The sequence below is a fragment of the Rosa chinensis genome, chromosome 7 (genome assembly GCF_002994745.2).
Source record: "Rosa chinensis cultivar Old Blush chromosome 7, RchiOBHm-V2, whole genome shotgun sequence".
Lineage (NCBI taxonomy): Eukaryota > Viridiplantae > Streptophyta > Magnoliopsida > Rosales > Rosaceae > Rosa > Rosa chinensis.
The window spans coordinates 2,826,161-2,836,506 of NC_037094.1; the positions used below are offsets into that span (position 1 = coordinate 2,826,161).

Consider the following 10,346-nt stretch of genomic DNA (forward strand, 5'->3'; position numbering starts at 1 on the left):
TCCGCCATTTGTTCATAGCTTCATATATAAAAGGGTTTTTATCATAGGTGGGGTCTGAACTATGTCTGACCGGACTGAATGGTACCTGGACTTTTAAAATGATCAAATAGGTACCTGAACTTCCAAAACCACATCATTAAGGTACTTCCGTCTATATTCCGTTAATCCTCCGTTAATTACAGGGATAAATCAGACATTTCACCCAAATTGACCACTAAAATGACTGTTACAACCTCATCTGACATTTTGTCCATTTCCCTCCTTTCTATCTTAATTTCCCTCCAAAAAAATTGACTCTTCCCCCAACACTATTCATATAAAACTTTTCATCAAATTTTACCTCCAATTTGTCTTTCGATAAATAATAATCAACATCTCAACATCAAGTTTTCTTGAATAATTTTTATTGTTCTTCAAAAATTAGCCTAACATAATGAAATACCAAATTATTCAAGTTTTAGTGTTTTACCTCCAATTATTATCTTTCGATAATAAAATTAGCCTAACATAATGAAATACCAAAATAATTTTATTGTCTTTCGACAAATAATAATCAACATCTCAACATCAAGTTTTCTTGACTAATTTTTATTGTTCTTCAAAAATTAGCCTAACATAATGAAATACCAAAATAATTTTTATGTTAGGCTAATTTTTGAAGAACAATAAAAATTATTCAAGAAAACTTGATGTTGAGATGTTGATTATTATTTATCGAAAAACAATAAAATTATTTTGGTATTTCATTATGTTAGGCTAATTTTATTATTGAAAGACAATAATTGGAGGTAAAACTTGAATAATTTGGTATTTCATTATGTTAGGCTAATTTTTGAAGAACAATAAAAATTATTCAAGAAAACTTGATGTTGAGATGTTGATTATTATTTATCGAAAGACAAATTGGAGGTAAAATTTGATGAAAAGTTTTATATGAATAGTGTTGGGGGAATAGTCAATTTTTTTGGAGGGAAATTAAGATAGAAAGGAGGGAAATTGACAAAATGTCAGATGAGGTTCTAACAGTCATTTTAGTGGTTAATTTGGGTGAAATGTCTGATTTATCCCTGTAATTAACGGAATATAGACGGAAGTACCTTAATGATGTGGTTTTGGAAGTTCAGGTACCTATTTGATCATTTTAAAAGTCCAGGTACCATTCAGACATAGTTCAGACCCCACCTATGATAAAAACCCTATATAAAACAAGATGGCCAAAATCCAAAGCTCACCAGATCTGCCATGGACCGTCCGCCTTTTCATCTCCGCCGTTTCCTTCGCAGTCGACACCTCTTGCCGCTCAAACTTCACCGTCAACCGTCGCCTCTGGAACTTGCTCGACTACAAACCCTCTCCCTTAACAAAACCTCACAGAAACCTCAAGAGCTCCGACGTCGTCACCGACCCTTCCCACAACCTCTGGTTCCGCCTATACACTCCCACCGCCGCAACCACCAAGAAGCTCCCCATCCTAGTCTTCTTCCACGGCGGCGGGTTCGCCTTCATGTCCGCCAGTTCAAAACTCTACGACGATTTTTGTCAACGCCTCACTCGGGAGCTCCCCGCCGTCGTCGTCTCCGTCAACTACCGCCTCTCGCCGGAGCATCGATATCCTTGCCAGTACGACGACGGATTCGACGTCCTCAAGTTCATCGACGGCAGCAGCAGCAGCTGCTTGTTCGAGGGCGCCAATCTCGGACAGTGCTTTCTGGCCGGGGACAGCGCCGGTGGGAACATTGCGCACCACGTGGCGATCAGAGCCAGCGGGCACGAGTTCCGGCACTTGAAGGTGGTGGGAATGTTGGCGATTCAGCCGTTTTTCGGGGGAGAAGAGCGGACGGAATCGGAGACGAGACTGAAAAATATGCCGCTGGTGAACATGGAGCGGACAGACTGGATGTGGAAGGCGTTTTTGCCGGAGGGGTCGGATCGGGACCACCCGGTGGTGAATGTGTTCGGGCCGAACGCCGTGGATATTTTGGGGGTCGATTTTCCGGCGACGATTGTGTTTGTTGGGGGCTTGGATCAGTTGCAAGATTGGCAGAAGAGGTACTACGAGGGATTGAAGAAACGCGGGAAACAAGCCGAGCTGGTGGTGTTTCCGAATGCCATTCACACTTTCTATGCTTATCCCGAGTTGGATGACTCTTCTGTGTTTATTCACAGAGTCAGGGATTTTGTACAAGCCCATGCAATTATTCAATGCAACTCAAACTCAACAATTATCTAATCTCATTCATCAATTCTGTTGTTTTTGGCCAATACCGAAGAACAATTACGTACAATACCTTGTCTTTGGCCAAGATCGCATGCTGTTGTTTTTCATTATCAAGTATGATTCTTAAGCACTTCTCGAACTGATGCAACTGAAAAATCATTTAAGCACATTTTTTTACGAATTTCAAGTCAGAAAACATTAAAAAATAATTTCTTCAAGGTTTCGTTATTGCGTCAATTGAAACAAGTTCTAAAAATAATCTTCTACTAATAGTGAGAATTGTGAGATTATGGCACAAGAAAAATTCAAAAAAAAAAAGAAGAAGAAGAGGTGCATGTTAACTTGATTGAGAATGTTCGGCATGCACTACTAAAAACAATTGCAATTGCTTCGGAAATTTGCGACGGAAACGTTTTCCGTCGCGAAAAGTCAACTTTTGCGACGGCATGTGCTACGACTATTTTACCGTCGCATCTCGAAGAATTTTTGCAACGGAAATAACCTTACCGTCGCATAATTATACATCTATTGCGACGGTATGGTCACGCCGTCGCTTGTATAATTAAAAAAAAAAATCAGAAAACAAGACTATTCAATCCTTTAGATCAGATCTAGACCAAAACTGATTTTCTTTCGCATGCCACTTCCTCCTCTCTCTCTCTCTCGCTTTATTCACCGATCTCAAAACTTAACCTAGCGATCCCTGGCCTCCTTTGAAGCAAGAGATTTGGTGAGAAGCGGAGCAGATCGAGCTTCATTGACGACATGACCGAGGAGGACGAGGAGGAGGAAGAGGAGGACGACGACGATGATGAATACGGCCCCTATCGTGGCGGCAGCGGCGGGAGTCGTAAGCGGAGCAAGAAGAGGCCCTTCGGTGGATTTTCTTGATCTCGAAGCGGTGGTCGATTCAGATGAGGAGGGTGAGGAGGAAGATACTATACGTTATCAATAAGCCCCTTTGCCTTTTCTCCTTCTCTGTAAATTTAACCCCAAATTGCTTTTAACCCCAAAAAAAAAAAAAAAATCCTCAGTTGAGACAAATCCTAGTTTGAGAAACCAGGATTGATTAATGGTTCATTTTTCTGTGGTGGTTTGGTTTTAGGAGGTAGAGGAGCAGCTGCAATCCAAAGTCACAACAAAGTGTTTTTTTGATATAGACATTGGCGGTGAAGCTGTTGGTCTAGTTGTGATTGGTCTTTTTGGTGAGGTTGTTCCTAAAACAGTAGAGAATTTCCGAGCTCTGTGCACAGGCAAGAAAACCCATCCTTGTCTGCTTTTCTATTGCTGCTCTTGTTGTGGTCATTTGCTGTAGGTTGAAATTGATTGTGTTAGTGTTATCAATTATTTGCAGGAGAGAAAGGATATGGTTATAAAAGATGCTCGTTCCACCGCATCATTAAGGATTTTATGATCCAAGGAGGGGATTTCACTGAAGGAGATGTGAGTCTCCTTTTCGTTTTGATTTCTTCTTCTTCTGATCAATAGCGGGTTTTCTTGCTCAAAGAATCTAAATTGAATGGTTTTATTGGCTGCAGGGAACTGGAGGGATCAGTATCTATGGTTCCAAATTTGATGATGAGAGCTTTGCTTGTATGTCCTTGTATCTTGGTTTTGTTTTAAATTTGAAGTTTATATCAGATATGTGATTATCTGATCTCAACTGAAAGTCGTTTTTGCTTGTATGTGTTGTTTGCAGTGAAGCATGTTGGGCCTGGTGTATTGAGCATGGCTAATGCAGGCCCTGGTACTAATGGGAGTCAGTTTTTAATCGGCACAGTAAAGGTAAGATATGGTTGCTGCATCACATATTCTTGAGATGCTTAAATTTGCACAATATTTTCTTCCAACCCCAGATGTATTGTATGTTTATGAACTGAGCAAATCTTTTTAGGAAAATGTGAAGACAAATCCTCAATTGCTGTATGAATCCAAGTTGTATAGGATCCTACAAGGAGGAAGTATGTAATTTTCAGTTGATTAGTAGTTTTGTTATACAGAGTTTTACACTATTGGTTTCAATGGCTTACAAGTTTTTGCTGCCAGGTTGACTGATCAGCAAGCTTTCCAAATTTCAAGTAAGTTCCTCAATTCATTTCAGGGAATTATAATTTAAACAGGTCCATGGATTTGTGAATAACCATTGAACTTTGACAGAGATGCCTGGAGTTGTTTCGGTTTTTCCCAACTCGAAAAGGAGTTTGCACACCACTCATTCTTGGGATTTCATGGGTCTTTTGGGTGAACAGACCTTGGAGGTTTCCGGCTTTAACATCAAGAATTAAGTAAATGTCATTGTCGGTTTCATTGATACTGGTAAGCACTAATCACTCAAACTGTACTTTGCTCTTTCTTTGGGGGATTTGTATTATACTATTAAGGTATAAAACATGCCACGAGTTGTTGTTATCTGTATTCACATGAACATGCCATAATTTGTTGCTTTATGTATGCTTGAACATGTGCTTGCCTCTGGTTTTTTTGTTATGGACTGTTTATTACATTAATGATTAAAGGGAAAAAGATATTGCTTTCTCAATTGTGTTGACCGCCTAATCAATCACTACACCATAAAAGTATGCATATTTTTATTAAACAATCTCAGAAGTGATCAAAACATAATGTAACATTCATTGAAATACACAAGCATTACATTTTCTCATTCTTTTCCTTTATAAATGAAAAAAGTCCTCAACAGAACAAAACTGATCTATAACTTCTCCTCCATAGCAGCATCCAAAACTTACGTGTCTCTAAACTGCAAAAACATGATATTGAAAGCTTATTCAAATATTATAATAAACTGACACAATTAGCAGAAAATATATATTTCAAACAAAGTATCACATCTTATTGACCTTAAAATATATTCTTACCTACAAGTATAGTGTTAACTTTTTCATGAGCACAATCATAGAAGTTGGCATCAGATACACACCTACATAAAAACACATCCGAACTCTTTATGATGTATTATCAAACTATTCTTCGCGTTAGATTAAACATGAAATTGTTTACGTGAATGCAAAATTGACATGCCACTACTTAAATAATCTACCAAAGCAAAAAGCATAAGAAAGTTTGAAGATTCTTAATATTTGTGATTAGTGCTGAACCAACTGTAAAAAATGAAAAAGAAAAAATAAAAATAAAAGCATGTAAAGAAATAAACTTACTTAGATCAACATAAATAATCCTCTCCTGCAATTAGGAACTGTGGATTGCAGAGGTTGTGAGAACCTTGTTAAATTTACCTTCCCTGTTCCTAAAGCGAGAGAAATCAAAACAGTTGCATGACCAGACAAAGATATAGATAAAGATAAAGAAAGAGAAAAAGAAAAAAAACAAGAAAAGAAATAGCAGATACTAGCTATGAACTAGACAAACTAATACCTTACCTCATCAAGTATGAATGACTCAGGCATAGTATGGTCAGTAACCTCAACCTCAATATCTTTCTCCTACAAACATCAAAAGATGCAAGTAAGCTAATTAGCTATAAAGAGTCACCTAAAAATTGATACTCTTTTGAAATTGTATTTACAGGAAGCCATTCAACCTAACTTGTATCCCCTATCAGAAACCAATTTTCAATGTACGGTTTTAATTTAACAGCGTTTAAAAAGTATAAACGCTACCAAATAGTACAGATAATACAATCCATAGCATTTGCTGAAAAAACGCTATAGTGAAGTGCTATAAATATAACTTTTTCTTGTAGTGAATGCAGGAATTTGGCCTGAATCTCCAAGTTTTAATGATGACAACATGCCTCCAGTGCCAGCTAGATGGAAGGGGGTTTGTCAATCAGGAGAGGCATTCAATGCTTCAACTTGCAACAGGTTCCCATCATGGCTTTGTATTGAGTGTTTAGATTGTTTGAACAAAAATTATTGACTGGTAATCTCAAACTGATTATAACTTTTTTCAATAGAAAAGTGATTGGGGCTACTATAAGTCCGGTTATGAAGCCGAGGAAGATTCAGCGGACACAGTGGCATTCAGTTCTCCAAGGGACAGTGCCGGTCATGGCAGCCACACAGCCTCTATAGCTGCTGGTCGTTATGTGTCAAACATGACTTATAAGGGCTGTAGCCACCTTTGGTTGATTTAACAGAAATCCAAATTCTTACAAGTTGTTTTAAATGTCATCTTACTTTTCCTTTTCCTTTATAATGTTGAACAATGATCTTGGATCTACAGCTCAAGGCATGGCTTGAGGATGGAAAAGATATCCGTCTAGGGGACTGGAAAGCTGCTGATGTCGAGATCCTGAATACCTTTCAATTGCTAACAGCTAAGCCTGTTGTTTACTTGGTAAGTTTAACTCTTGCATGGAATTCGAACAGACAATCATTGCTATACTTGTAGAAAGAAAATGTGATGAAACTTGTACAGAATTATATTCACCAAAATCCCTAAGGCTTGACTGCTAGTATGTAGGACCCTTATACTATGAATCTCTTTTTCATTCGTCCTTTTTTTTCTTTTGCCTTCTCTCTTTAATAAGTTTAGAGTATTAAGTCTTCAAGTATGTTAAGAGTTTTATTTAATAATTGTGTTTGAATTCACATATCTAGGCTTGCTCTGTTTACATGAGCTCCTTTCCATGACCTTCATGTGAGTCTAAAATACTATTACCTTTGGCAGGTGAAATGCTGGCAAATTAGGCGGCTTTCAAAGGCTCCTCAAGCTGCAGGGACCATCCATACTGATTTTGAGAGAGGATTCATTTGTGCTGAGGTAGCTTCTAGCTTACATGGCAGTTTACTAACTTCCATTTTGAGAGAGGATTCATTTGTGCGGCTTTCTCCTGTTTTTAATTTCACCTATTTATGGCAGTTTACTAACTTCCATGTTTCTGCATCCTCTTTATTTCCTTTGCTGTTATCAACTTATTGTGTTTGTTTCCTTCCACTTTTACGATTTTCAACATTAACACCACATTTTACAATAGATTTTATCTTCTTAAATTATTTCATGCTTCCTTAAAATATAAGACAAGGAATTAATTAGAAGGGTTTCAGCTTTATAAGTTTTTTCCTCTACATGATAGTAGGATATTGGTTTTGATTGATAGTGTTTTCTGCAAAACTTATATTTTAATATGCTCTATATTTCTGTTACTTTTTGTGATGCAAGCTCTTTGCTAAAGGTTTAGTCTTTTTCTATAGTTCTAGACTACTTCGAATATGCTCTATATTTCTATATGCTCGCATAATTCTTTGTGCAAGATGGAAACCCCTTGATTTTAACCCAAATTGTTAAATTTTTGGTTGTGGCTTTTGTGTGCAGGACTCTTATGAGTATCTATTTAAAGAGCTGAGCAAGTACAAATGGATCATTCTCAGGCTATAATTAAAGAGTCGGTGTATGAAAAGCAATTGGATAGGCAAGGAATGGATGACTTGATGAAGCAAGATGAGCTAGAAGTTGAAAGAAAGTTGAGAAAGCTTTGGCTGATCTTTGTTTTTTAACAACCTTTGGTTGGTCTGAGAATTGTGATTGTTGGTGGGTTATAGATGTGATGGGTTTCATAATATTTTTCAATTTATGATATTTGCTGCAGATGGTACTAGCTTTGGTGTGCAATTCACACCATTTTTTTTTTATAAATGAAATATTCTTTTGCGACGGCAACAGTTTTCCGTCGCAAAACCAATTTTTTTTTATAAATGAAATATTATTTTGCGACGGCAAAGTATCCGTCGCAAATAGTTTAGCCATTGCGACGGCAACAGTTTTCCGTCGCAAATACTTTTTGCGACGGCATTTTACCGTCGCAAATGGATTTTGTGACGCCACCTATTGCAACGCCAACATTTCCGTCGCAAAAGGCTCAATTTTCCGTCGCGAAAAGTTTTTTCCGTCGCAAAAGCCCATTTTGCCGTCGCAAAATAGGCGTCGCAAAAGCAATTTTTTTTAGTAGTGATGCTTCGTAACATTCTAAATCTTGTTAACACTTTTTTTTGACATGTCCTCTTTGTACTTTTATTTGTCAGCTTAACCAGGTTTTCTTTTTCAACATATTTAAACACAGAATTAGTGGCATCCTAAGAACTGTGAAGCTCGCTTGTGTCAGTGTTGGATCAAAATCCATAAAAAAAGAAAAGAAAAAAAAAGAGGTATTTCGATCCAAGTCATTTTTATTATATAAAATCCAAGTCCGCACATCTTTTCTTATTACTTGCGGTCCATTTACTTTTTCTAGTAGTCTATTTTACCCTTGCAACCAAATAAGGTAAATAATTCAAATTCACTAATTTTTTTTTTTGATAAAAAAATTCACTAATTGAATCACAATTTTAGCTCAAATCTAAATTTTAAATTTTAAATTCAAAATCAACAATTCATCAATGAATAATTTTCAAACATTGAATTTATTTCCTATGAATTCAATATACCTAAAATGTAGGTTTAGAAATATCGAATACTTATATACCTATATTATAGGATGAAAAATATTAAAACAAAAATTCAAATATAAAATATGTACTTATATACCTACATTATAGGTATTTAAAGATGTATAGTAGAGATTCGATCCGCCTATACATACAAAGGAACAAAAATTCAAATATAAAAATATCGAATACTTATATACCTACATTATAGGTATTTAAAAGAGATTTGATCTACCTATACATATGAAGGAACAAAAATTCAAACATAAAAATGCCGAATACTTGTATGCCCACATTATAGGTTTAAAGATACCTATCAAGTAGTCATATCATTTCTCAATAAGACTCTAAAATGGGAAAAAACATGTTTATGCCTCTCGAAAGAGAGTTCTCTCCTCCGCCACCTTTTGTTGGTGGAGGCCGTGTACTTCCGATCTAGAAGGATGGTTTTGCCTCCTTCTACGGTCCAAATTGTGGAGGTGAAGACGGGCCTCTCCGTCGAAACCTGCCTACTTTTCTTTCTCAAGCTTCTGATGGCGGAAGTGATGGTGATCTGGTGTTTGACCGGCTATTCAGAGGCGTGCTCGTGGGTGAAGCAATGGGTGGCGTTTGGTGTATGCAGTCGTCCTGGGTTGTGACATCTGGTTCGCGTTGGAGACCTGATGGATCCGATCGGATATGGAATTTGAATTGTAGGAGGCTGGGTTTTCCATGTGACGGTGGTGCTCTCGAGCATGGCTGGGATTGGTTGTTTCTCTTGGAAGATAAAGGGACCGGTGGTGCTCTCGATTCTCTTTCCCTAGCAGGGGTGGATTCCGGGCTAGATTTGGGTATTGAGTATAGTCAGCATGGTAGTAGTATTTGATAGGCGCATTTTAATGTGATATTTTAAATGTTAATTCCTCACATTTTGCTTAGTTATTCCTTAACGAATCGATTTTTAACTTAATTTCTATTTTTAGGTACATTGGGGTAGATGAAGAAGAAATGAGTTTTACGTCCATAATTACCTAGAAATGATGGAGAAGAATGAAAATGCACTAAAAAGTCAACCTTGAATATTTTCTTACCCCGGCTAGGAGAATCAGAGCCAAGCAAGGAAGAAGGAGCGGCCACCTGACCAAATGAACTCGAAATGAGCTGAAACTCTCCAAATCCATTCTAGACACCCAAAGGATCATTTCTTATGAAGAGTGCCAGAGAAAAATATGAGTGGAAGGCCTTCAAACAATCAGCCTAATTTTCTACAGAAGCAAAACCGGAAAACTGGACCTGTAAGAGGTCCAGCAGCATTTCCGGCCCAACCACATGGAATAAAGCTCTGAAAATTTGTCAGGATGATCTACACTCATAGTGGAACATTTTTTATGAAGAAGTCGAAGGCTCATTCTGAAGTTTTGATGGATAAATAATTAAAGGAATAAAGGAGAAGAAACTGACCTGAAAACAGCTCAACACCACATATTCATGTTTCCCACCCATATGAAGAAAGCATTTCTTTTTCCTTGGATACATTTTTTCTACCCTAAAAGATCATCATCACTTCCACATTTCTTCACCTTCATGCTTTGCTTTCATCATTACCTCATCTTTTACATATTTTACAAACCACTCTCATACTCCACTTTCATTATTTTTCTTCATCTCATCATTTCACTCTTCTTTTTCTTCCCTATTTAAACACCTTCTCCTCTCACTCTCAATCACCAATTTCTGAATCCATA

The 10,346-nt window shown here is 37.2% G+C and overlaps 2 protein-coding genes and 1 long non-coding RNA gene across 6 annotated transcripts; 2 read left to right on the plus strand and 1 right to left on the minus strand.

The window, feature by feature from the left end:
- The first annotated feature begins 1,206 nt into the window (after positions 1 to 1,206).
- Positions 1,207 to 2,285, plus strand: LOC112180298 (probable carboxylesterase 18). Its single transcript, XM_024318830.2, has one exon. It carries the CDS (start codon positions 1,211 to 1,213, stop codon positions 2,228 to 2,230), a length of 1,020 nt encoding a protein of 339 aa, XP_024174598.1. The 5' UTR covers positions 1,207 to 1,210; the 3' UTR covers positions 2,231 to 2,285.
- A 349-nt stretch (positions 2,286 to 2,634) lies between these two features.
- On the plus strand, positions 2,635 to 7,748 carry LOC112180427 (peptidyl-prolyl cis-trans isomerase CYP20-3, chloroplastic). Of its 4 annotated transcripts, none has more exons than XM_040512198.1 (12): positions 2,765 to 3,141; positions 3,324 to 3,471; positions 3,573 to 3,661; positions 3,757 to 3,811; positions 3,918 to 4,003; positions 4,113 to 4,179; positions 4,265 to 4,296; positions 4,376 to 4,534; positions 5,940 to 6,060; positions 6,153 to 6,535; positions 6,869 to 6,961; positions 7,514 to 7,748. In XM_040512198.1, exons 1-7 carry the CDS (start codon positions 3,133 to 3,135, stop codon positions 4,267 to 4,269), a joined length of 459 nt encoding a protein of 152 aa, XP_040368132.1. In that variant the 5' UTR covers positions 2,765 to 3,132; the 3' UTR covers positions 4,270 to 4,296; positions 4,376 to 4,534; positions 5,940 to 6,060; positions 6,153 to 6,535; positions 6,869 to 6,961; positions 7,514 to 7,748. The 4 variants fall into 4 exon arrangements, with proteins under 4 accessions (XP_040368133.1, XP_040368134.1, XP_040368132.1 ...); XM_024318983.2 differs by having other exon boundaries at positions 5,949 to 6,060; XM_040512199.1 differs by lacking the exon at positions 4,113 to 4,179 and having other exon boundaries at positions 2,635 to 3,141; positions 4,219 to 4,296; positions 5,949 to 6,060.
- LOC112180428 lies at positions 4,886 to 5,679 on the minus strand. Its single transcript, XR_005804200.1, has 3 exons — positions 5,617 to 5,679; positions 5,395 to 5,483; positions 4,886 to 4,976 (listed from the first exon to the last, which is right to left on the minus strand). It is a non-coding gene; the product is annotated as an uncharacterized LOC112180428 (long non-coding RNA).
- Positions 7,749 to 10,346: the final 2,598 nt, after the last annotated feature.